This window comes from Taurulus bubalis (assembly GCF_910589615.1).
Source record: "Taurulus bubalis genome assembly, chromosome: 9".
In the NCBI taxonomy this organism is placed as follows: domain Eukaryota; kingdom Metazoa; phylum Chordata; class Actinopteri; order Perciformes; family Cottidae; genus Taurulus; species Taurulus bubalis.
In genome coordinates this window covers 20071154-20098342 of record NC_136597.1, presented here as the reverse complement: position 1 = coordinate 20098342, position 27189 = coordinate 20071154, and the positions used below count along the sequence as shown (strand labels likewise).

Genomic DNA, 27189 nt, shown 5'->3' with positions numbered 1-27189 from the left:
AACAGACGGACAGAAAGTAACAGGGAAGAGTAGAGTAAAGGGAATATACTACTGTAGTGACCCTATTCCACTGTTATGCACTTATCATTGCTCTGCATGAGTGTCAGCTAAATGCTTTGCATGTAAATATGAAATATAAATGTGGGATGGGGTGGAGGATGGGAGCCACTAAAGCTCTGCGGCAGTGCTGAAATAGTTGGAGTGAAAATCGGAGAGATGAGTGCTGGTGGCGCTCCTTTCCTTTCCCTGTAATGTGGGTTGTGACAGATGGTGAAGGGGAGTGTTGAGGCAGGCCACATAAGGCCCAGTGCCTGGAGACACACGGACCTCTTACATTCTCTCTGCCTCGTTTTATACTTCCTTCGTCTCTAACTCTCTCTGGCTTTCCTGTGTCCTCACTCCCTCTCTCTAACCTATATCCTTCTGTCACGCTCTGCTCCGCTTTATTTACCTTTCCTGGATTTTCTTCCACGTCTACTTGCATTCTAAAGGTCGCTCAACTTCCTAGTTAGCCATGGTGGCTCCATGGCCTCAGGGAGGGCGGCGTCAGTCGCAAGGCCGAATTATTGGATGGGTCGCCATGAAGGTCCACCAGAGATTATGGATCCTACTGACTTGACTGGTGATCCTCGAGTCTAGTGACATCATGATGTTGGCTTTTTTGTTTTTGAGTGAAATGTCACAGTATTGGTTGTATCCTGTTTTATTTTGAAGTCCTTGTCTCTTGTGTCCTCTGTTTCCCTGCACTTCCTGCTCCTGTGATTGTCTGCCATGTCCCTGATTGTTTCCTCCTGTGCCTAATCACCTGCACCTTCCCTGTGTATTTAAACCCTGTTTGTCTCCTGCCCCAGTGTCGGTTCGCCCTGTGTGTATTCCTGCTTAGAGCCGTTTTGATCTCTGTTGGACAAATAAAGATAAGTTGTACCGTTGTCGGCGTTTGGGTCCTCTCTGAAGCCATCCTGTGACATGAAAAGTCTCAGCTTCTGGATGGATTTGATCAATATTTGGTACGGATATATTCCCAATGCTCAAAGGATAAACCCTAGTGACCGTTGATTGGATTTTCACTATAATAAGTACAGACATCCATGTCCCCCTCAGGAGGAACTGATTTAACTTTGGTGAATGTTCCAACTGGCACCATCATAAGGTCACATTTTCATTATGACCAACCCTGGTGTATGGCAAAACACCATCAGCCTTAACCCTACTTTACCTTTAGAGCTAAGTAGAAGATGATAGCATGCTAACATGAAAAAGAAAGATGGTGAAATTGTCAACATTGTACCTGCTAAATACCAGCATTGCCATTTTTAGCTCAAGCACCAGCCTCTAAAAGCCCCCCTACCTTCAAATAACTAGTCGTGTATTCTCTCATAAACAGTTTCCACCCTCATCCTGAACAGGCCTGATAAGTTTCTTCCAAAACAGAGAGAATCTCTTTCTCTTTCCAACTCCCTGAAGCTACATCCCGATTTCAATCTCTCTGTATCTGAGGTTCTTTTATTCACTGCATAAAAACACTTTTCTTTTTTCTTTTTTAATTGACTTGACTGGATGCACTGAGTCGCCCTGTTTAACAAGCAAGTAATTGTTTACACACACACACACACACACACACACACACACACACACACACACACACACACACACACACACACACACACACACACACACACACAGACCAAACTCTCAGGGAAGACCACATCTGTACAAACAGAGGAAGACATACACTACTCAGAGCCTGCATCTTTGGGGCTTCCTGTAAGTGATCTTCCACTGCACAGATTTCATTATAAAACACAGACTCGTATTCAACTGAAATGGAAGTAAGTTTTAAATCTCATTTGAATTTGAGGTACCGATAAGGCCATTATTTTAGGAGCCTGCTATCTTCCCTAGCATCAGTTTGTAATGAGACATCAATTATTCATTGAGGTTTCAGGTATAATTTGATGTGCATCGACTTGTCGATTTGAAACGGTATAAGACACAATAACATAAAACAACAGCAATCTGTCATCTTTGAAAATGTACAGCTGTCTCATGGGTTTCACTTCCCATTTAGCAAAATACATGTTTTTGTTTCACATTTAAATCGTCACATAATCAATCAACACCCCAGAGGAACTTAATCCTCTAATGAATGTATCTTTACTCACAGCTGTCTGCTTGGGCTACATCTGCAGCATGGTTTGTTTGCATGGCCCCGAGTGTCCAAGTGGGACATATAACATATTGTTTCCTGCAGGCACCCAAAGCACGGTGTAGCAATAATTACCCACAAGCCCCTGAGCCACACAATGAGGCACAGTGGCCAACAAAATTGTCCCTTGGGTAGAAATCTACTCTCTAGATGTCATATGTTGAATTGATAACTAATTCTGCTTCACTGCCAGCTAAATTATTATGCAGAAGTGTTGGCATGAGAGTGCCAGTGTCAGCCAGTGTGGTGCCAGCTGTGCAATCACAACTGCTGTCAGAACGAATTATTCTCTGAAATGATGGCTGGAACAGAGCAGAGGTACTCAAATAGGACATGTGAGAGGGTGAACTTGAATCCAGAAGTTTCAAAAACCATAACACATTAATCTGAAGCACAGTCTGCTATAATAAATCGATGACAGAGGTTTTTGCAGAATCCAGCACCGGATAAGCGCATTAAAATAACTTCATCCAATTCTCAGCTGTTAAGCAGATGTCCATCATTCACTCATTCTCAGCAGAGCAGCAGCTCACGATGTAGGACTGTTTCAACCAAAGACATTCTTTTCTCCTCAGAGAATCACGCAAAAGCACCACTTTAAAACTTGTGTTTACCAGAGATGTGCTCATAAGTGTCATTCAGCATAAAAAAGCATGAAGAACGACGAATCAACGAAATAAATCTTAGTTGACTAAAACCATGAAAACCATTTAGTCAACAAATTGACTACAAACAAGCAGCGCTAACAGTCCAAAACCCAAGGGCATTCAGTCAATTCAGCAAACGTCAACTCTCATTTCAAAATCTGCAACCAGCACGATAAAACTAAAATAACTAAAAAGGTTATTCTGCAATGAGAAAATCGTTGCAAATGACTTTCTGCTGATCGACTGACGATTGCAGCTCTAAACTTCACGGCACTCAAACACAAAAACATCCACTTCCTCAAAGCTCAACGAGGTCATGCTTACGTATTTAGATTGAAGTGGTGTCGTCATTCACATGAAACGTACATCGACCGTATGGCTGGCCAGCTGAGAAATGATTCAAGAAGTCTCTGTTGACATTTTCATACTTTTTAATGCGGTGAAAACAACAAACCTTTGACAGCCATCCTTGAAGTCTGCAGGGGGTGATGGATGCTCGAACAGCAGAATGATCCACATGAGCATCGCTATGGACTGAATCATAAGCTGTTTCACTTGCAAGAACTAAAAATCTTCTCCCAGCTGGATGGCCACCTACGCAACGATGTAACCTTCGAGGACAGTGGGATCCACTGCCTCCTCCTATGGCTGTGCCGTCATCTTTGTCCAAGTTTGACAAAGCTTTCAAAGTGTTGAAGCCTGAGCAGCATTCAGTGAGCAGTGACCTTAAAAACTGAAGTCTACGTGTATCGGACTGATGTGTGTAGCATCAAAAGCATTCAGCAGAGTGCAGAGTCTTAGCTGCTTCATGCTGTGGTTTAGAGAGAAAGAGTGGAGATATTGGCAACATGACCAGGAGGTGACACTCTATACAGGCACATAGACTGTAAAAGTTATATACGGTCGATGCTTCATAGAACAGAAAAGAGAGTAAATGGAGAGTAAAATGAAATAGTCTCCTTCCTGAATCCCTCAACATTTCAACCTGCATGCAGCATCCCAATGTGTTCCCAGGCAACGAATCAGCAAGACTTCCTTTTATTCCAATTTACCCCTTGCTGGCAGTCTGCCTGAGCTTTATTTTTCTCCCACAGAAGAACATGCATGGTGCAAATTTATGCAGATACAGAAGTTAACACTGACAGTACAGTAAACGACAGGCTGCTCTGTGTAGTAGAAACTCTCAATTTATATCTACCAATATAGATTGACAGTGCAGACAGTGCTATAGCTTTCTGTTGGATTTTTTTATATTTGAAAGGTTGTACCTTTCAAAATCACATTTAATATTCCTTTCGCTAACACACTTGATGTAAAAAATTACAACATTTTGGGAAATGCACATATCTTCACCAGGGTGTTAGATGAAAAAAAAAATCGATGGAGACTATTTATGGACTATTTCTTGGCCGGGCAGTGACTTCCTGGAGTCTCTGCTGGTTGCCTGGCAACCTCACAGCGACTGTGCCCCTCTGACTCACATCCCACTGTAAAACCTCACCACGTCATTTATACACTTTGGTTTCCGTACAGATCAAACAAACGATAACATGTTTATTATGAAGCTCTATTTGCTGGTTTTGTTCCCTGTGGACAAAGCCATGCAACTAAATCCCCATTCACGGCTGACGGCAGGAGCCGGAGCACCTAACGCAGCGGGCATGAAAGTGGTTTCTATCTTCTCAACTTGACAAGTGAGCAAATTAGTTTAGTTCCCAAAATGTTGAATATCCCTATAAACAGTTCTCAGTCTGTCACCTAATATTCAGGATTATCTGCAACGATATAGGGGTTGTATGAAAAAGGGTTAAACGATCTTAAAATAAAAGTATACAAGTACATGAAATATATGTATATATGACACTACCATCCATCATATCAATAATCGTCACTGATATAACCCCCACCGCTCACACACATCCTCACAATGAGGCATAGCAGCTCTAATACAGTCCCAGCTCTAATGGTCCTACATTAATTTATTATTTAAGTAGGAGAAACCCAGAAATAGCTACAGTTGAAAGAAGCATGACCTCCAGATAGATTGTCATTAGTCCTGTCCTACTGTGGACCATGAGAAAGGGAGCCATCTGTCACTGCCCGTCCCTTAACGTATCCAGACAGGCAGATATTATTGTAGTTTTACCACCTCGGGGCAGCAGAAGACGGGCAGAGCTGCAACTGAAGCCTGTTTGGATCTGACATACTTCTTTTCTCTGGCTTCCATTGTACTTCGGTAAATGAGTAAATCAACAGTACAAACGCTGAATGGTTTGTTTGACGTAATATCTCTCTTATTTCTCATAAAACTTTAGCTGGGCTGCATTGTTCAAATTTTTTTTAATGGGGTTTCAGAGGGTTGTATTTCACATGAAAAGACATGCCATGTGGTTTGGCTTTCTGATAGATTTCCACAGAAAAATGCACAATTGTGCAAAACGAACGCCGCTCTCCTCTTCTGGACATCGTAACCATCTGATGTGTTTTCTTAATTGAGAATAAAGTTGAATTCCAAACAGCAACAGCTCTTGAGCAAGCGTTTGTTTTGACAGTATGATGCAATAAGCTACCACAAGTCACAGGCTGTTCTCGACTCAAAAGGATCTTATGTTGCACCCTTAACTTCCGATGATTTCACGGTATATTAATAAAATGTTATTGAATCGCAGCCGGTTTAACCTCACTGAACCACTTCACCGACCTACCAGTAAACAGGTGCAGCGTGCCGGTCTCCGTTTTGAAAACTATAAATCAAATAGAAATAAGTGCAATTTTTGACATTTCAGGTATTGAGTCTGAGTGAGTGGAGGGATCCTCAAGGGTGCTTTGATGGCCGAGTGACCTTTCTGGCTATCAAACGTTCTCTGCGACCTTGTGGTCATCCTTGATCTCGAAACCTTATCACCAGTGATAAAACTTTGGACACATAAGTAAAAAAAATAAATTACATTTTCATTTGAGTCAGTCGCTTCAAACACAGTGAGTGGCAGAGTTTCTTGGCTAGACTGATGGTGCTGGCAAGCAAAGATTCAGCAGAGAGAAATGTCTTCTAAATGTGTGTGTGTGTGTGTGTGTGTGTGTGTGCGTGTGTGTGTGTGTGTGTGTGTGTGTGTGTGTGTGTGTGCGTGTGTGTGTGTGTGTGTGTGAGAGAGAGAGAGAAACCAAGAAGCATCTATTTTCATCATTATTGAGAACTCCATAGTAACCATATATTTGGTATTTTAATCAGTCTTACCTCCATAAAAGTCGGGTGCCTCCTCGTGCATTGATGCATCTGTAACAGTTAAAAAAGGAAATCGTATCAACATATTGAACTACGAAGATTTAAATATACTTTATGTCTGCTGATATCCATTTTTGAATTACATCCGCAGGTGTATTTCTCTCAGGATACAAGCAAATGGATCAAAAACAAACGATCATCATCAGTCATAAGAGTTTCTTTGGAGAGGCGCAGGTCATAGAATTTATTTTTGCTGCTGAGAATGTGACGAATAGCTGGAAACGCTGCATTGTGGGCAATCTCTGTGCAATCCACTACATCCTGCTCTTCACAATAAAATAGAAAACTCAAGACTTTTGTGGTTTGCCTTCAGTGATTATAGATTTAATTACTCTAATGCTGTATTCAAATAGTCATCTATGTACATTTACAGAAGGGAAAGGACATTATCCCAACCTGACGATTAAACAATAATTCTGTTGCATCGTTATACTGCATAAGCTTTACTATGGGCCAGCTGATCCACAGAGAATACACACACTCATTCTCTACTTGAGTTGTAGTGTAGTGTGTGCTTGACTTTTGTTCTGCTGTCAGAGCATTAATGTCAGATTAACCATCAAACTCTATTCTCGTGGGGGCTAAACATAAATGTCAGGCCAATGTTCCAGCATCACGACCAGAGTCTGTTGGTTGGCTGCTGTCTGTTGAGATCGAGCAGCCGGGCAGTTCAGCCCTGTGTGGGTGAACTCTCCATACTGAGTGTATGTGTGCTGTGCAACCATGCATGTGAAGCTTTTGAGGCATTCTTTTTACGCCCATTTCTTTTTTCTGTAGATGAACGTCAGCGCATTTTCAACAGGATATTCTAAGCTTTAGCTGCAGTGCTGCCAAAACCTTTGGTGAACTCAGCTAGAATTGCCTTACCATGAGGGAAAGAAGAAAAAAAAGATACATTTCCTCAAAGTCTGTTTGGGTAAGATGTGGAGGGAAGCGGGGAGTATTCCCAATTTAAGCTTTTTGGTTCATGTGAATTCAAATATGAAACAAGTGAAACAGCCCAAGGTGTGGGAACACAGAGGAGCTTGTATTTTTTTTTTTTGGACAGGCCATTTTCAGGCTTGCTGTTTTCTGACCACTTTGCTTTGTTTCCAACACAGCTGACTGCACAGCAGCATCACCGAAAGGAATGAAAACCTGCAAACTCGAGGCCCTCCGAGGCACACGGCTATCCAGCCTGGAAGACATACATACGGGCTGTAGCATTTTCTACAATATTTGCTTTTGTTCAGTTAGCCTTGGCGTGTGTGTCATATCTTAAGTATATCTAGATCTGATTTACTTTACTTTTACGCCTGACATTACCAAGCACCTTTACTGGGGTCTCCCCTGTTATCACCTTCAGTGTCATTATGTTTAAAATGTTCTTTAAAGCTGGCAGGTAGGAGCTTCTTCACACCTTTTCTTTCTTGACCCTCATTCATCCTGACAATCCAGTTTTGACGTGTGCTGCTCTCAGCTAGCTGCCACCTGTGTGATATTCATGCTTTATATCTGGAGCCATTAATCAAAGTTTATGTATGATTCTGTAGCTGCAATATGAGTAGTTTAGACACATTGTATTGATAGTTTGTAAAAAAAAAGGAAAAGCATCAAGACGTCCTTTTGATTTCTGAGTGCTGCTCACCAGCGATTTTGAAAAGAACGTTCTCTGAGAACAAATTGAACTATTGAACTAATTACCACATTTAATGTTTCACTAAAGCTGAGTAATTCCTTTTTTGGTGATTTACACGGTTTCATTTCAACTGTAACTCGCGCTGGAAAGCAGAATGACTCATGGGGTCATACAATATATCAACAGCTATATAAAGTAACATGATTTTCACATTAAAAGGGTAGAGTGTAAGGTATGAGTTCTAGAGACGTGTTGCTTTCAACAGCAGTGATACCGTATCTCAAAATACACATTCTGACAATTCATTGAGCGATTCCCTTTCATCTGAGTGTGCTACTGACCTGCAGGGGCGAGAGAGAGGAGCAGGAGATGGAGGAGCAGGGTGAGGTGCAGCATGATGTTGAAGTGAGGACCACCAGGTGGGGTTACAGCTAGAAGCTCAGCTGATGGAACATTAGCAGGACTGCCTGGGTTTCCTTTAGGAGATAGAAGAAAATAGACAAAATTGAATCAGAATCAGCCTGAGTCGTATCACACGACAAGCGTCAGCAGCCAATCCCAGCCGTCAGGTGGATCACAGGCCAACAGTGTCGCAACATCTTCACCGTGTCTCTGCTTCCTGTCAGCCCTCAAGGCACATCGATGATTGACATTTTCGACTGTTGCCAGAAAAAGAATCCCTGAGAAGTGGCTAAGCTGAGCAGGCACCTCGCTGCTTACTCACAGCCCCTGAGATGATAACACCACACCAAGAACCAGCAGCGTTGCACAAGCTTTCAACCCGACACCCAGCAACACAACTTGAGAAGCAACAGCTGTGTGACTCAGAGGAGCTGACAGAGACAGGATGTGTGCCACTATACAATTCATATTTTCAGTTTAATGATGATTTGTTTTCATCAAACTAGCACAGCACCCCCCCTCCCCGTCACAGACGGAAGATATAGCTTCAGCTTATTTACTGATACAGGAGAGTCTGAAACAAGTTTTCCCATAACAGAGAGGACATATTTGGAAGGAATGAAAACATAAGCTTGAAGTGAATATGAGTGAACACGATAAGGAACAAGGACTAAATCAGAATCAGCTTTATTAGCCATGTGTGTTTATACATCCATGGAATTTGACTCCGGTTTCACGTAGCTCTCATCGTACACATATACATACTATATACAATAAACAAGATAAATATAAAAACGACATTAAAGACAACAGAGACCAAAAGACAATTAACGACAACAGAGTAATCAGAGTAGTGTGAATGAAGTGGAATGCACCTCCAATGGATTTGGTATCCAACTAACTAAACTAATAATTTTAACTGGCAAAATTAAACAAACAATCAATCATTATAGCCATAGACAGAATCTTCAGGGAAATCAGATTGGGAAAAAAATGTCAACTTGACAACAATTCAAATGTGGAAATTTGGAGCATCATTATCAAATCTGTTGACATGTTAAGAGCTGACAGGAAAATCTCATTAGCGCATTACCTTTCTGTCAGGTTCAGTCAGCTCTGCTTTCAATGTCTTTTTTTTTAGTGCTTTCCAACCTGCACTGTCAAAACTCACAACCGAATCTAACACCTTCATGTATTCATTTACTGGCCTTACAGTTCTGAGCATCAGTTCAATATTGTCCATTCATCCCCAGGTCGTGCTGGGCTGGTATGTGTAGATTAGAGTGTAATTGAACATGAGGCAGACACTATTGATTCTTTGCGCACAGCCTGAGGTGTCAGCTGGCGGAAACTGAGAGGTGTGACAGCAGGATTGAGATCTCAGCGCTCACCAGACAAATAGTCTTATTAAAGAAAATGGATTACGATAGAAGAGAGTCGGTGTTATATTCTGGCTTTGCACGACGCAAACATAACTGCACTGTGCGGCTAAACGTCCAAACGCACACTGATGCGCAGACAAAAATGAATTGAGACAAACGGGCAGAGACACCACGTGCACAATAAGTTGGACATAATGTCCGAGCTGTACAGCTGCAGGAAAGCGATCCAGAGGGGAATTCATCTTCACGCCGGCCTGTATCCTAGCAACACATTTCAAAAGGAGCAGTTTAGTGTGCCGCGGGGGGCCTTTTGTGACCGCCGATGAAACTATGCAAACACTCATTTTAATCTGGAACAACACCGCTGTTGTGGAACAAAGGCATATATGGTTCTCTGCTCATCGGTTGCACACATTCAGCTCTTCAACTCAGATAAAGTGCTGATAAAATAAGTTTATTAAAACTCACTCACGCATCCCACTCTCCATGAACCTTTATCCACAGCTATATTGCTAAATAAGAAAAATATCTGTATCTCATGAAACATAAATGATCTTAATAGATGCACTTAGGAGATTAGGGGAGACGACAAGGAGGCTCATTATAGCGCCGCAGTACATAGCGAAAGAACCAATCCCGTCCATCCCATTAAGAACTGTCAATGAATTGATATACTGTAAAAAACCATCAGACCAGCACCACTCAGAGAGGGCGCATGCTCTTATAATCAGTATTAATGGGGCCTCCTACCTCGCCTACCTTAGCAGCCTGAATGCACGTGATGAGAGCGCTCCAGTCATCACAGTAAATCACAAGGCCCGAGACGCGACAGCGCTCAAACAAGGCCATTTCTTCTCCTCCATAAATCACCCTGGACAATGCCAGAGCTATTACTGCATGTGGTTTGATTTTGGTGGGTGTTTTTTTCTTCTTCTCTTTCTCCCCCTTTCCCAGCTTTGCCTTGCTCGGTGAATTTCAATCTCTTCCCCTCTCTTTTTACTCCCCTTAGAATTCTCAGCCCCATTGCTCTGAAATCAGAAATCATATAACACCGAGCAGGGCCTGCCGGGGGCAGAGTCTTACTGCTGCACTCCGATGGCCAATACTGTCATTTATGCTTTTATCTTGACCCCAAAATCCCCTCAGGGCACCGAAGGATAAGTGAAAGTGAGGGGAAACCCCTCCTTTTCTCTGCTTGGGTCGATGTGCGCTGCATAATCAAGTGGGTAACTTTATGAACATGTCTTCCTCTATCAGCTTTGGCAGATCCGGTGATGTGGGGGAGGAGAGACGGAGAGGATGGGCTGGAGGAGAGGAACGAGGGAGAGGTCAGAGTGCTAGACTTCAAACCCAAGACGTTGCTCCTACAACCCCCACCCCCCTTGCCCCCACCAGCGTCATTCCTGACACACACACACACACACACACACACACACACACACACAATCAACCCCACCAACATCGTCACCATCAGTCATTAACCACAGATTTGCAGTAATCCCTGCAAGGGGAAGCCAAGATGGGGTTAACGCTGGATTGGTCTTAATCGGCTGGAGATGAGAAGATGAGCGCTGCTTAAGACACAGCGTCAACTACAGCATCCAAGTCTCGTCTGAATTCCACAAGGACGCAAACATCTCTAGCAGCCGCGGCACAAAGAGGCGCGTTGCTGCTCTTCTGTTTTATATCAGTGTAAACTGAACGATTTCAAGACATTTTATAGATTAATCAGGACAATAAGATAATGAGATAATTCAATAATGTGTTTCTTCTTTTGAGAGTTTGAGTTAGCAGTGGGGCTGGGAAATACATTATTGTTTATGATGTACTGTCTATTGTTATTCAATCAAGTCAATTTGTCAATTTGTGGGATTTTCTATGTAATATGATGAATTGCAGTGTTTCCCACATAATTAGATGTATTTGTCGTAGCTGGGGGATTTGGTGGCATCTAGTGGTGTGGTTGCCCATTGCAACCAACTGAATACCCCTCTGCTCACTCTGCTTTACAAGACTGAGGTGACGCGAGCTATCGAGTGCAAAACCGCCTCGATCAGAGGTTCATCCTTACACACTACTAACATGACGGTGGACCCGTATGTATATGAAGAGCTCATTCTTAGCTAACAAAAACACAACGATGCTTAGTTTCAGGTGATTATACACTCTTGAAAACATAGTTGTGAATTGTATATTCCATTTCTGCGAAAGCATCCTCCGAAAAGCTACTAGCCTTTAACGTTTCTAGGTTCTCTGTTGTGATAACACCCCTGGTCCAGACTGTCTTTGCGCCTCCTCCTTTGAGTTTTTGAAAATATTTTTTTAATATTCAACCAGATTTAGGGACAAAACATTCACGTTACCTCAAGCTATCCTTTACAATGCTTGCTTAAAAGTTATTTGAAGAGTCTGTCTTCGAGATTGGCAGATTGGATTTGATAGACCAACTTATCAGAGTTACCTTGAATGCAGTTTTTGACGCTAAGCATTCGTGAACTCTGCATTGATTCGATTCAGGAATTTGGCTAGCTGTCTACTCTGCAGGGAACAAGAGGAGCCCCTCAATGGAGTCAATGAGCAGCGCCCCCAACCTTTTGTGTGTGTGTGTGTGTGTGTGTGTGTGTGTTTGTGTCATATCAACCCGCCCCTAGGCAGCATATTACTTGGACTGAGGAAAGACATGTGGGATCTAATGTGAATAAGGTCTCTGATGAAACTCTAAAATCATAAATTTTATGATACAGCAGATAAGATTTGATGTCATCACTAAACGCATCAGGGAAAAACAAGCGAGACAGGCAGAAGACCCAGATTAAATTAAGATGAAAGAGTGAGACATTGGGTCTGACATCGTCTTCGAGAGGCAGCAGTGACTTGTCTCTTTTTTGCTTCTACTGATCGTCCACGAAACGGAAGTTTGGTCATTTGACTTTACCATCAAGAATTCGGATATTAAGCTCGAAACCAGTTAACAAGCCCAAAGGACAACAACTTCTATTCTGAGAAGCACATCTCTGCCATAGTGTCACTAACTATTCTTTACTTTCTATGTTACATATTCTGCTTGGTTGTACAAGCCAGTGTTCAAAATGCTAACTAAGAAATTTAAAAATCATATCACATCTGATGATATCAGACCCTGGATATACTGTGTTTGAGCACAAGTCCCAGAATGAAACACAAGCTGTGACCCTTCCATTTTCATGCTGAATCAGGGATATTTTACCACAAAAGCAGTGGTGATAAATTTATGCTAACGTATACATTATTCATGACAAAATCATTGATTTTGATTCAAAAGTGTGCCACAGACAGCCAGTGTGCACTCCTTCTCTACTGTATCTGTGTGCAAAATAAGACTGGACTGTGCTACAGGCAAACAGGTTTATTTCTCCCAGAAGACCAACAGAAAGATTCAATCAAATAAAAGGATCAGAAAGAGGCTATCCAAGCCTATTACACAGAGGATAAAGCAGAAACCCCAAGACACACACACACACAACAAAGGTAGAAAAAAAGAGCCTTTCTGTGCTTTGTGCTGCACAGGTCCACTGTTGCTAAGCAGGAAGTGATTCAGCACTTAATAGAAAAAATAACTACACTTTTCAGTTTGGAACAGCTTCCTTTCTTCACAATTCACCTTTCATCTTTTCCTATTTCACAGAGCAATCTTTTACTCGCAGAAATCCAGTTAATCTCGTTGTCTTAAATGAGAAACTGTCCAATAATTCAGTGTTATTCATTGATTGAACAAAAAAGAAGGTACAGTTAGATTTAATATGGGCTAATTTTGAATCACAAAAACACTTTAAAAAAACACAAAAACACACTGTGTTAGTGAGGTGTGAATTTAGTCCGTATTCATGTTCAGGCGGTTATTACTCGGTGTGTCGTATGCTATCGGGCAAAAACACCTCAATAGCTCCTGAACCCAGAGACCAGGCAGCTCAGTATGAAGTACAGTATTATTCATGATGTAATCCAGCTGCAGACGATCCAGTCAAGGCTCGTTCACTGTGTCAGTCTATCTCACCCCCTCTTCCCTCTTCCCTCCCTCACTCGCTCTCTGTCTCTCACCCAATAGACAGTCAGGCTAATGTAAGCTATTTATCCCAACCGCTGCAGTCAACACAATGCTGCCCCCCCCCCCCCCCCCCCCCTCCCACCCCCCCCACCCCCCCACCCTTCCCAAGGGCCACACAAGCTCAGCAACCACAGCTGACCTGAATATCAATGACACCAGTCAATCAGTCCATGAAATCTGGAGCTGGACGTCTGTATGAATTACATTAACCTCAATTCAGGTAATGTCTGTGAACGGATGCAGAGGGGCAATAGCAAACATGTGACTTGAATCATAAAAAAATAACAACTTTTGCCTTCCATTCCACAGTGCGAGTTTGTTCACTGTCAGGCAGCGAGGAAGTTACCGTTTGATGCCGTTTGTGACAAACCGAGGAACGTGGAATGACAGCTAATCATTTTGCTGTCTTGAGTGAGTAAAGTGATGATTTAACAGATGCATACATGTATATATGCACACAAAACATATGAAAACAAGGACATTGGATTAAATACAAAAGAAGAAAATCTGCAATTTATTTCCAGAACCGATCTCTTAATCTTTAACCTCAAGACTTGTAATAGATCTGCATGCCAAACCATAATAGTAGGTTCCGCCTTAGTCTTTCAGGATCGAAGCAAACATTTCTTGACAGTATGACAATCTACGGACTGGACGAAGATTATATTAAATTTGGGATATTACAAGATGATTAAAAGAGAATCCAATTCCAAATAGGCCTTTATAATAAAGTGCTACCAAAGTGACACCAAAAGGACTAAATGTTAGAGCGCAGCAGGTAGCTATGAATAAATGTGCCCTCTTCTGCCACCTAAATGTTACAGTGTTGTTTAGTTACAACAAATACTTATCTATCACAACATAAAATTGGTTTGCAGTTGTCTTTACGTTATGGTATTTTACCGTAACACAGAAATGAGTTGACCTTTTAGTGCAACAGCCATGAAAGAGTGCGATACACTCTATGTGAGGATAAAACTCAAGAGAAAGATATGAAATACTATATGTGCTTCCAAGTATGGAAAGTATGCCACATCATGCATGATGAAGTGTGCCATATAGGCAAAGGTCAGAGGAGACAAGCACTCCATAAAGAACGAGTGCTTAACTTAATCACTTTATGCCACATCTGTCCAATAAAGATACTGGCTTCCATAGGGGAGCAGTGGCATGCTTCCACTGATGGCTGTATACACTCTGCTGTAAATAACTGTTATTACTAAGTGACAGAATCTGACAGTGAATCTTACATTTGACGGCGAAGGCACAAGGAAGAAGAGTTCATATATTGCAACTAGTGAAAACAATCAATATCTTCAGATTGCACAAAGGAAACGTCTCAAAGGGAAAGTGTGAATGCAGTGCATTGATTCTGCATTGGATAGCTACAATAAATACAAACAATAGAAAACTTAATCTAAGTCGAGCCTTCCCCACAACGTATCCCATTCATCCCCTTATAGGATTAGAGGGTGTGAATCCAACATTAGGCTCCAGATTAACTTGACAAACTGAATGTTTAATTGCATGGTCAAGAAGAGGAGGAGGTTACCAATTAGTGGGGAACACACAAAGCGGTGAGAGAAGCGCGGTAAAACAATCAGGCCATGGAGAGTGTGTGTACGCTGCGACTCTGCAAAGTGCTTACCTTGCTGTGGAGGGCTATCATGCCGGTGGCTATGTGTCAAGATGAGCTACTTAGCAGCCCGTGTCCCCATCCCCTCCAACATGTCTACCCTGCCAAGTGTCCTAAATACTCGGCTCCATTGTCTGCCTCAGTGCTGCTGGATGGAAGCAGTCTCTCTCTCCAAGGTGCAAAGAGGAGGGAGGGCCGGTGGCAAAAAGAAAAGGCTAATTCCCCGAGCAGGACAGGGAGCCATGCAAATGGGACACCAGTGAAGACGCCTCCCTCCTCCAGTGAGAGCGCTCCAAAGAGGGGTCTTCTCTCATCACTGTGCCCAGCCTGGGGTTTAATCTTTTAAGCCCTCCCACCACACACACACACACACACACACACACACACTCAGACAATCACAATTTCAAAAGTAACACCCCTTTTCCACCAGCACCCCAACTTCAACCCCAAACTTCTGGAAAAGATGCCCGTTTGTGATCTGAAGAAGACAAGAAAATGCATGCTTCGGAAAATAATTAATTGTTTGTGAGTACGAGACCAACGAAGTGACGATAAGGCTGTTGCTGCGATATGGATTAGTAACTTGAAAGTTGATATCCGAAGCACATGCTGAAGTTAATTTTCTTCAGTGTATTGTATTTCCCTTCTTCTATTCTATTTATCTCACTAAAGAAAGCCAACAATAATTGAGCGTTTCTTTGAAGTTCATTTATCTCCTCTCTCCTCCTTGAATAGAAGTCTGCTTTTACTTTCTTCTACTTGTATTAACGAACGAGCATATTGAATGTCTAAAAGCTCCAGTTTTTAAAAGAGGTACAATTCGTCCCCCAAAGGTAAACTGAAGTCAGTAAAAAAAATATAAAACAACAGAGAAATGTAGAGAAAAGCTAAAGTAAGTATCAAGAGCCATTAAGCAGAGCACTGAAGCCCGTACCTCTCCAGTGGAGCTACTCACAGACTAACAGCTTGATGATGATGTATTATTCAGCTGCTTCCAGTTGTTGTGAGTTTCATACTAAGCCTGTGTGGTGACATGAGGTTAAAGTGGTGTCTGCTCTGTTCTGTGGACAGGAGGCAGCCACTATTAAACAAACTCTCATGTTGCGCCTTTGGGTTGCATTAACTTGGAAAATGCAGAGCAAGTGGTGCAGGGATTTGGTAGACGGGGCACGAGAGTAGATTTAGGAGATTTGGAGCCCACAAAACAAATTCGTCTGAGTTTCAATAAGCTTTAGGTTGGTATTAACACATGTAGCAGCATTTTTAGCCCAGCCGGATTTGACAGCATGATAAATTGGGTGATCGAGCAAAAAAAAAAGCAGGCTTTTTGCTCGGACACATTACAGAAGGCAATAAATTGATTTCAATTATTGGATTCCATGGTGCCTAATCATGCAGAGGTCCATACACCTTATTACCATCTATTACTGTGTGATTTATGTCCAGCTAAGGCTTTAAAGGAAGAACATGTATCTTAATTGATATGATAAATGCCTAAAACCTTAAGTTATGTCATGGAGGGATTGGGAATGACCCAGACAAGACTGGAGAATTATAAAATACAGTTAAAGAAGATCCACTCGTAAAATCTAGGCTGTAAGTAACATTAACTTTGTGGGTCATTCAACTTACATAAGTGATTACAGAAAATAAAAGGGATTATGGAGAGCAAGTGGTGAGAACAGCGTGTTTCAGTGCTGAAAGCAGATAAAAGTCATTGCATTTCGTACTAAAATGTTCCTAATGAAATCGGAAATCTACAAATGTCTGCACTTAACCTTCAAGTGATCAAAGCTAATGGATCAGGTCAAGAGGAGGGCGGCAGATGATGCTTGAGACCAAATCCAACCTAATGGCTTCCATTAAGGTGGCCAGACAGGACACTCAAAAGTCAGGAGAATTGTGCGTGGAAGGAAGAAGTATCATTTATTTTTATGAGCAAGCACTCCGTTACTTTTCATAAACCATGAGCTCCCTGGCTAATCAAAACCATGCAAATCTGTCAGAAGCGTACAGCATGTGGAGCAGGGCAGAGCGCCGCGGCGGAGCAGAAGGCCTGTGTCTGGCTGGCTTCACTGCTTCGGCTCTTTTCTTCAGATGTGATTTACCCAAAGTCTTCTGACTCAGCACAATCCCACCGCTGACGGGAATAAAAGAGGATCATTTCCTCTCTTCTGTCTATGTTACAGAGTTGCGGTACATTCAGAGTGGGTAAATAGTGTTGGTTCCGTTTCGCTATACCACTCTGACCACAACAGGCAAAATTGCCATTAGCATTTACAGAGAAATATTGCTGTTGAAGTTCCTTCAACTGCATTTTAGATTGGGGAAGTGTTAGACGAAAAATGTTTTTACTATTGATTAATACTGTATTTCCTCCAATGAATCGCCACCTTAACGTGGTGGAGGAGTTTGAGTGGCTCAGTGATCCTGGGAGCTATGTTGTCCGGGGCGTCAGCCCCTGGTAGGGTCTCCCAAGGCAAACAGGTCTCGGGGGAGAGCCCAGACTAAGAGCGGTTCAAAAAACCCTGATGATGTACGGCCCACGGAATGAAGCTACCTCGCCCGGACAAGGGAAACCGGGGCACCCTCCCGGAGCTCGACGGCGAGCGTCTGGTGGCCGGGCTTTCACCCATGGGGCCCGGTCGGGCTCAGCCCGAAAAAAGATCATGGACCAGCAACCCTGTGGACTCAACACCCGCGGGGGGAAGCATCGGGGTCGGGTGCTATGCAGACCGGGCGGCGGGCCAGGCAGGAGACCTGGGCGAGCCGATCGCCGGCAGCATAGACTAGCTCTAGGGACGTGGAACGTCACCTCGCTAGCGGGGAAAGAGCCGGAGCTGGTGCAGGAGGTGGAGCGGTACCAGCTAGATTTAGTTGGGCTCACCTCCACGCACAGCATGGGCTCTGGAACCAAGCTCCTGGAGAAGGGTTGGACTTTGTCCTTTTCTGGAGTTGCCCAGGGTGAGAGGCGCCGGGCGGGAGTGGGGATACTCACGAGCCCCCGGCTGAGCGCTGCTATGTTGGAGTTTTCCCCGGAGAACGAGAGGGTCGCCTCCCTGCGCCTACGGGTTGCAGGGAGTAAAGCTCTGACTGTTGTTTGTGCTTATGCACCGAACAGCAGTTCGGAGTATCCGGCCTTCTTGGAGTCGGTGGGAGGGGTCCTGGAAAGGGCGCCGCCTGCCGACTCCATAGTTCTCCTGGGAGACTTCAACGCTCACGTGGGCAATGACAGAGAAACCTGGCGGGGCGTGATTGGGAGGAACGGCTTGCCCGATCTGAACCCGAATGGTGTTTTGTTGTTGGACTTCTGTGCTAGCCACAGTTTGTCCATAACGAACACCATGTTCGAGCATAAGGTGGCTCATAAGTGTACCTGGTACCAGAACACCTTAGGCCGGAGATCAATGATCGACTTTGTAGTCGTATCATCTGGTCTGCGGCCGTATGTCTTGGACACTCGGGTGAAGAGAGGAGCAGAGCTGTCAACTGATCACCACCTGGTGGTGAGTTGGATCAGATGGCGGGGGAGTCGGCTAGAAAGACCTGGCAAGCCCAAACGTGTAGTGAGGGTGAACTGGGAACGTCTGGCGGAGGATCCTGTCCGGGAGGTCTTCACCTCCCACCTCCGGAAGAACTTCTCACAAATCCCGAGGGAGGCTGGGGACATGGAACCCGAGTGGACCATGTTCAAAGCCTCTATTGTGGACGCGGCTGCTCGGAGCTGTGGCCAGAAGGTCATCGGTGCCTGTCGTGGCGGCAACCCAAGAACCCGGTGGTGGACACCGGGGGTGAGGGAAGCCGTCAAACTGAAGAAGGAGGCCTTTCGGGCCTGGCTGGCCCAGGGGTCTCCTGAAGCAGCTGACGGGTACCGGCAGGCCAGAAGGGCTGCAGCTGCGATGGTCGGGGATGCTAAAACTCGGGCATGGGAGGAGTTCGGGGAGGCCATGGAGAAGGACTTTCGGTTGGCCTCAAGGAAGTTCTGGCAAACCATCCGACGGCTCAGGAAGGGAAAGCAGGGCCTACCCCAGGCTGTTCTTAGCGGGGGGGGGGAACTGCTGACCCGGACTGGGGACATCGTCGGGCGGTGGAAAGAGCACTTTGAGGAACTCCTAAACCCGGCTAACATGTCCCCCGGAGAGGGGGCAGCGCCGGAAGTCTTTGGGGTGGTTTCTCCCATATCCCTGGCAGAGGTCGCTAAGGTAGTCAAAAAGCTCCTTGGTGGCAAGGCGCCAGGGGTGGATGAGATCCGCCCTGAGATGCTGAAAGCGCTGGACATTGTTGGGCTGTCTTGGTTGACACGCCTTTTCAGTGTCGCATGGGGGTCGGGAACAGTGCCCATGGACTGGCAGACCGGGGTGGTGGTTCCCATCTTCAAGAAGGGGGACCGGAGAGTGTGCTCAAACTATCGTGGCATCACACTGCTCAGCCTCCCGGGAAAAGCTTATGCCAGGGTGCTGGAAGGGAGGCTCCGACCGCTTGTCGAACCTCAGATTCAAGACGAGCAGTGCGGATTCCGTCCCGGTCGTGGAACAGTGGACCAGCTCTTTACCCTTGCAAGACTACTGGAGGGGTCCTGGGAGTTTGCCCAACCAGTCTACATGTGCTTTGTGGACTTGGAGAAGGCTTTCGACCGGGTCCCTCGGGGGTTTTTGTGGGGGGTGCTGCGGGAGTATGGGGTGCCGGACCCGTTGGCACGGGCTATCCGGTCTTTGTACGCCTGCAGTAGGAGCTGTGTTCGTATCCTCGGTAGTAAGTCAGACACGTTCCCGGTGGGTGTTGGCCTCCGCCAGGGCTGCCCTTTATCACCGGTCCTGTTCGTGACCTTCATGGACAGGATATCTAGGCGCAGCCAGGGGGCGGAGAGGATCCGGTTCGGGAGTCTCGGGATCGCCTCTCTGCTGTTCGCGGATGATGTGGTCCTGTTTGCCTCCTCGGATTGTGACCTCCAGCATTCACTGGGGCGTTTTGCAGCCGAGTGTGAAGCGGCAGGGATGAGAGTTAGCGCCTCCAAATCTGAGGCCATGGTGCTCTGCCGGAAACCGGTGGATTGCTCCCTCCAGGTGGGGACAAACTGCCTACCCCAAGCGAAGGAGTTCAAGTATCTCGGGGTCTTGTTCACGAGTGAGGGTAAGGTGGAGCGGGAGATCGACAGACGGATCGGTGCGGCTGCAGCAATAAAACAGGCGCTGTACCGGTCCGTCCTGGTGAAGAGGGAGCTGAGCCGGAAGGCGAAGCTCTCCATTTACTGGTCGGTCTATGTTCCAACCCTCACCTATGGTCACGAACTCTGGGTCGTGACCGAAAGAACGAGATCTCGAATACAAGCGGCCGAAATGAGCTTCCTCCGCAGGGTGGCCGGGCTCACCCTTAGAGATAGGGTAAGGAGCTCGGACATCAGGAGGGAGCTTGGAGTCGAGTCGCTGCTCCTTCGTGTCGAAAGGAGTCAGCTGAGGTGGTTCGGGCATCTAGTCAGGATGCCTCCTGGACGCCTCCCATTAGAGGTTTTCCAGGCACGTCCAACTGGTAGGAGACCCCGGGGAAGACCGAGGACACGCTGGAGGGATTATATCTCCCGGCTGGCCTTGGAACGCCTCGGGATCCCCCAGAATGAGCTGGAAAGTGTTGCGGGTGAGAGGGAAGCCTGGGTCGGCCTGCTGAACCTGCTGCCACCGCGACCCGACCCCGGATAAGCGGCTGATAATGGATGGATGGATGGATGTATTTCATGTTACCTTCAGAATCACTAGTAAGGTTTCATTAGTTAGTTGTATTAGTATAAAGCCAGTGACTTCTGATTGAACTCTCACATACATTTCCATGCTTACACATCCTTGGCTGGTCATGCTGATAGAGACTGGAGACTGAAATATCAGTATGTCTCTAGCTTAAGAAAGGTATGTCTTGTGACTTTGGCCCTGACAAGCCAATCTAGTGAAAGACATGCAATGACTCATGATGGAGATATGAAGACGTCATGTGGCCTTCTGTGTATTGATATTTAAGAAGGTAGCCCTTCGCTTATTCTTCGAGCAGTCCAGGATACGCAATTGACATATCATGTTGTGTTTTTGACTCTGCTCCTCTTTGCAAAGGTTTAATGTCCTGATCAATGATTTTACCTCAAGGTGTCGAGTACATTTTTCTATCATAATGGAACGATTAGATCTTCTCAGACCAATACTAAAGTGGGATGTGCAGCATTTCATAATCATTATACATACATATACATACATTTTCTTCTGTTTTGTAACCAGTTTTATGGGACAAAGGTGCAGGAAGGCTGTTAAAACAAAGGTGACTGAATGTAGTCATACAAGGAATAGTTTAACACAGGTAGAAGGGATGTGAGCCTCATTTGTGGGAAGTCTTTCTGCCTTCAGATATCTGTCATGCCCTGGTTTCTGCTCCCTATGATCACATTTGATGTGGAGTTGCATGTCAGCAGTACAACGAGGAGACTGGATGCATAAAAGGGAGAACAGAAATACATATTAAATGAGACCGTCAGACTACTATAGTCTACAGAGATTTGGGGGTCTTCAAGCTTCTTCTTCTGCTTCTAACAAGTATTATTACATCCATTATTCTTGACCGCTAACACACAGTCGTTTACCATGATGAACTGTTCATATAGATGAGAGTGTCCGAATAGGTGGCGATGTGTGTGTGTGTCACCAACTGTCCTGCGCAAGGTACCTGTCACCGCATGTACGGCAGGTTAAAAACAGGTCAGAGAATCAGAACACGCATGAATGCATTAACTTGCATAATGTTGATAGGGATTTCCTGCTGCTGTCTATGGTTGATTGATAAAAGGACAGACACAATGAGGATTGAGTTCAAGCCAAAGTAAATTACCCCCGATTGCCTACATCTGATCCTTTCTTTGTCTAAGCCTTTTATTGCTGCTCAGTGAGTCAGTCAGAGAATAGCAGCCTGCAAAAGCCGGCCAACTTGTGACTTAGGAGACTTAGGGGAAGAGCCCCATTTGGGCTCAACCTGCCCAAAAGAGCTTTTTGTGTGCATGTTAATATGAGTAGTGCTGAGAGGTTTGGGTGAATGAAGCTATCAAGAAAGCCGTTCAGCTCTCATGGCAAGTGCTTTTTTTTTTCTATGTCAGCTGGGGATTAAGGTAGGGAGTGGAGCACAATTGGATTACTTTGATTAGATAGGGGAGAGAAAATAAAAACATATTTCAAGCCCCTGTAAATATGAGTTTCAAAATGGCTTTGCTAGTTATGCAATATGCTAATCTTTTTCCTCGTGTGTGTGTGTGTGTGTGTTTTGATCAGATTTGATTGACAGTGACCTGTATGGTGACATCCGCAAACATCCACAAATCTTTCATCATATTTTGATTCAAATGTTGCTAAATCCTTTTTGGTGCACAGTAAGCCACATAATGTATTGTCCTACTGAGCCTTACCCACTTAAAAGCAGTGCGTAAAATAACCAGAATTCAAAACTTTGGCAGACGATTTGGTGTTCATGTGGAACCCCATTACTCACAATAGGAAGCTGAATATGGAAATAGGTTCCCATGGGCACCAAATTCAAGCCAATGTTATTTCACCTTGGGTTTTCATTTACTTTACTTTTTTCTAAAGTAATTTATTCAATATGCAGTTCGCTCATTTGGTTGAAAATGATCTCTCCATCACCATTGCGCATATTCTGAGAGCAAAGCGAGAGCGCCTGAATTTTGAGGGAAAGAGGAACATGTCATTCTGTCCATGGCACAATCCCAATGTCATCAAATTATGCACAGAAGGCGTTACAAAAAGGTCATAGAGACTCTGATTATACGGTGTTACTGTGTGAAACAGCTTCTAAGCTGGAAAAACACTCACCACAAGCAACATCTCCAACACTGATCAATACTGAGGGCCGACAAACGCAACATACATGGATGAACAATGCACATATAGGGCACATTACATTATCACGGCATTTATTATGATAAAGCTGGACTACAGAAGCTACGCGGGACATACAGGACAAATACCCTTCAGGCTTGATATGAATAAATCAAACACTGTCCATGTGACACCTGATACAGTAGTAATGCATGAAAAAGAATGACAATAAACAATTCATATTTAATGAACTGCTGCCTTGGTGGCTCAAACATGTGCTAGCAACGCCTCAAGTAGAGAAAATGCCAACAAGACAAGACTATATTGTCACTCGCATGATGCCCTTAAAGACACACATGATGAGGATAATACAACAACAATGGAGACACACATACTGTGATACCCACCACCACCCCATTCCTTATGACAAGCTGCAAACTAACAGACACATGTTCAGTGACCACACACACACACACACACACACACACACACACACACACACACACACACACACACACACACACACACACACACACACACACACACAATGCTTCAATAGGTTCATCCTCGCGGTGTGCAGCACTGCAGTGTTGAGGTAGGATGTTTCATTCTGAGGGGCAGATAATGAGCTAGTCCCTCTGCAGAGGACAAAATCCCAGAGCCAGCAGGCGATGAGCTGTGTTGGAGAACACACACATACACCCACACACACACACAGTTCACAATAACCCGGGACTAGCTGGCAAACTTCGCCCTGCTCTGGCTGGTCCACACAGCGGACACATACACACACACACACACACACACACACACACACACACAGACCAAAGTGAGCCCACTCTGCCACCCACCTCTGTGTCGGAGCAAACAGCCCGGAGGTGCATGCAGACGCACCCCAGCAGCCCGGTAGCTGCAGCAGCCCTGTGAGCGTCGAGTTGGCAGCGGTGAAGGCGGCTGTATATCTCTCCGCTACAGGATGCCTCGGGATGAAACTGCTAGTCTGCTAGTGCTGGTTAGCAACCACTGCCTCCTTATATCACAGGCACTCAGTGGCACAGGAGGTCTCTCTATCAGACACACACACACACACACACATAAACGCACACTCATAAACATTAAGCTGTCAAATCATAGGGCTTCCCAGCTGTGACCTCACATCACAGTGGAGGGGGCGCTAAGAGAGCATCAGGGTGATGAGGGGGGGGGGGGGGCTTGCATATGTGTGGTTTACAGAGAGAAGACGAGTGAAAGCATGGCAGTCACAAAGGGGAGGAGACAATTACAGCATGGAAGGAGAAGTATGTACCATGGGAGGGAAGCTGCTGGGAAGAACAAGAAGAACATGGACAAAAATAAGAACAAGAACATGAACAAGAACAAGAACAAGAAGAACAACAAGAAGAAGATAAACAGTTGCAGGGCTGAGAACAAACTGTGGGAGTGAGGGAAGATGACAATTCAAAACTGTTTCTCGGTTTCTACAGCTGGAAATAAACGATCCAAACACACATGACAAAACCAGCCACAGCAAGGCAGCTGAGCTGCAACAACAACAACAACAGCTGCAAGGCTCCCTCTCCTGCTGCAATCTTCACCTTCTGCTCTTCCTCCTTCACCCATTCACTTTTCTTGTGGATCAACTCTTCCTCCCATCTTCAGTTCCCCCCGTTCTTGTGCTTCTCTTGCCTGTATTTCCACCGTCTTATCCCTCTCATCTGCTCCTGTCTTCCATTCCTTCTCCTCCTTTTATATTCCAAACAACCCTCCTCTCATCCATAATGGATAGTTTGGCGATATCCGCTTCCTGTAGTGGGCCCGTGCCCCTGGAGCCAGTCAGGTTGTATTGATTCCTGCACCAGAGAAGTCATCAAGGCATAGATAATAAGACTTATACACACACTGAATGTTCTGCATCCTTCCCTCACATCAATCTTATCCTTCCCTAAACTGACTGTCCTGTACAACACTGGATGTGTACAAATCCAATTAACAATATGGATTATTTGGTTATTAATTATCCAATATGGAGGTGTACATGCAAGTATCTAAGTGAGTAAAACAATTAGTGTTGAAGCAAGATTGAGCAAGAGAGGGGTGATGGACTCAGAGAGGATATAATAGAGTCTCTAGCAAATGTGTGTGAAGGTTTTCATGCGTGTCATTCTTACCCAGAAGGCAGTGATCTGCATTGCACAACAATAAACAACAATTTTTTTCAGCGACAGGAATTCACCAAAGCCACAGAAATCCAGTCTCTCTCCAGTCAGGTTGCACTGGGTGCTGCATTGAGCCTCATTAGACTAGATATCTGTGCATATCCCTATGCTGCGGCGAGACTGCCCCTCCTTTGACCCGGGTCTTCATATATAGGTCAACATTGGCATTCAAGTGACTAACATGTCTCACACACACAATGCTGCTCTTTTAAGGACTGGACAAACAATCACTTATGCCCTGCAGCATCCGAATATAACAATGTACAGTACAAATGAGGATAAACCAGAAAGCCGTTGTTCACTTAAAGCAGCACCTTCTATGGAGGTCGGAGCCCTTAGAGGCAGCGTTGCATCTTGAGGAACATGGGAGGGCGTCATTAAATAGGGCAATTTTCATGCCCGCTGAGCAAAACACATGCAATGTATGTAGTGGGCGGCTAGATGCAAAGAGACAAGAGGAAATATGTCAACATAATAACACATTTTCAAGCCGCCACAATATACCTAGAATGTGATAGAAAGGGAACGGTAGATTGACATTAGTGGAAAGAAAAAGATATGATCTCTTTTTATACGACATCTCTCGAGTAGTTAGAGCGCATAAGTAGGGCTCAGCTATGGGTGCAATCCTCCAATGGATGCAATGCCCGTCACAGTCCCCGTCAGGCCAAATTGAAATATCCAAATTGTTTATTTCTGCTTATGAAGAGACCAAATCACAAAGATATTAAATGTAATGTCATATAATCTGAAACCCGGACGTTTGAACTGAAAGATGGTTGCAGATACATTATCTGTCGATTAGCTATAAATGTGATCATGATGCGCAATCAAAAAGAATGATGATGAGACATTTTGTTAAGCCAAACACAATAAGCTCAGAAAAAGTGTTATTTATTCAAATGGGGCTCCGCCTAAATGTCTGGAAAGGTTTAAGATGCAACAATAAACAAGTTACAATAACCAAATCCCAGGCCAAACTGAATCTGACTTCACAATATTGACTTATTGCTCAACTCATCTTCTTGAGATTTCACAAATTCACTATCATGTAAGGATTCAGATTGAGCCAAACTGGGCCAGTGTGAAACAGATCAGTGGAGCCAACACTATGTTGTTTTATAGCTTTATACAGTATTCATGAGAAAGGGCAGTCCATAGAGTTGTATCTCTAATAGTACCCCTGACTTACACACAAAGTAATAAAAACCCTTGGCGTTAGCCAACAGTAGTGAATTGAGTATTTGCATCACCTTCTGGCAATCTAAGCCCGAAGATATGAGCTTTTGCTCTGGAGTGGAAAAATAGGCCTGACACTTAATTAACAAACAAGGTCACAGCACAGAGCCCAGGTCCCGCGCTTGTGTCCCACGCTGTCCTGGAGATATGACACTTTCTCGCTGCAAAGCACTCCAATGCAAACATTTTCAATACAAACCAAAACACAACCTAGTTCCCTCTAAGAGCATGGACCTGAACACTGAAAATCAAGCTGTCTGTTAATTGCATTAAGCCCGAATCATACAGACACAGTGTCCATGGCGGCTAACTGCCCACACTGCAGTGTGTTGCTGTATGTTTGTACAAGAACAATGTGTCTGCAATGGATCTGCCAAACAGCCAGATCGGTTGTGTTGGGGGGTTTTCTCAGCAGCATCTGTCCCTGTAGAGAAACCTGTGGCTGCAGCTTCATTCACATTCTCAAGTCAAACCTTACAGCTTCATCCAGAGTGAAGAAGAAGCATGGGAAAGGCAAACAGGAGCAGAAAGACTTGTGCATGCACTTGACATGCTGAAGCTTTTGGAGTGATCATTTCATGTAGTGAAGCCAATGTGGCCGTTAACCCCCAAAGCCG

The 27189-nt window shown here is 44.6% G+C and overlaps 1 protein-coding gene across 1 annotated transcript in view; it reads right to left on the bottom strand.

The window, feature by feature from the left end:
* Positions 1–24060, bottom strand: part of LOC306741042 (contactin-1a-like) — a 46100-nt gene extending 22040 nt beyond the window's left edge. Inside the window, exons 1-3 of the mRNA XM_079223295.1 lie at positions 23969–24060; positions 8096–8230; positions 6089–6127 (exon numbers count right to left, since the gene is read on the bottom strand). Coding sequence (XP_079079421.1) covers positions 6089–6127; positions 8096–8150 — 94 coding nt within the window. The 5' untranslated portion in view covers positions 8151–8230; positions 23969–24060. The remainder of the gene's footprint in view (positions 1–6088; positions 6128–8095; positions 8231–23968) is intronic.
* Positions 24061–27189: the final 3129 nt, after the last annotated feature.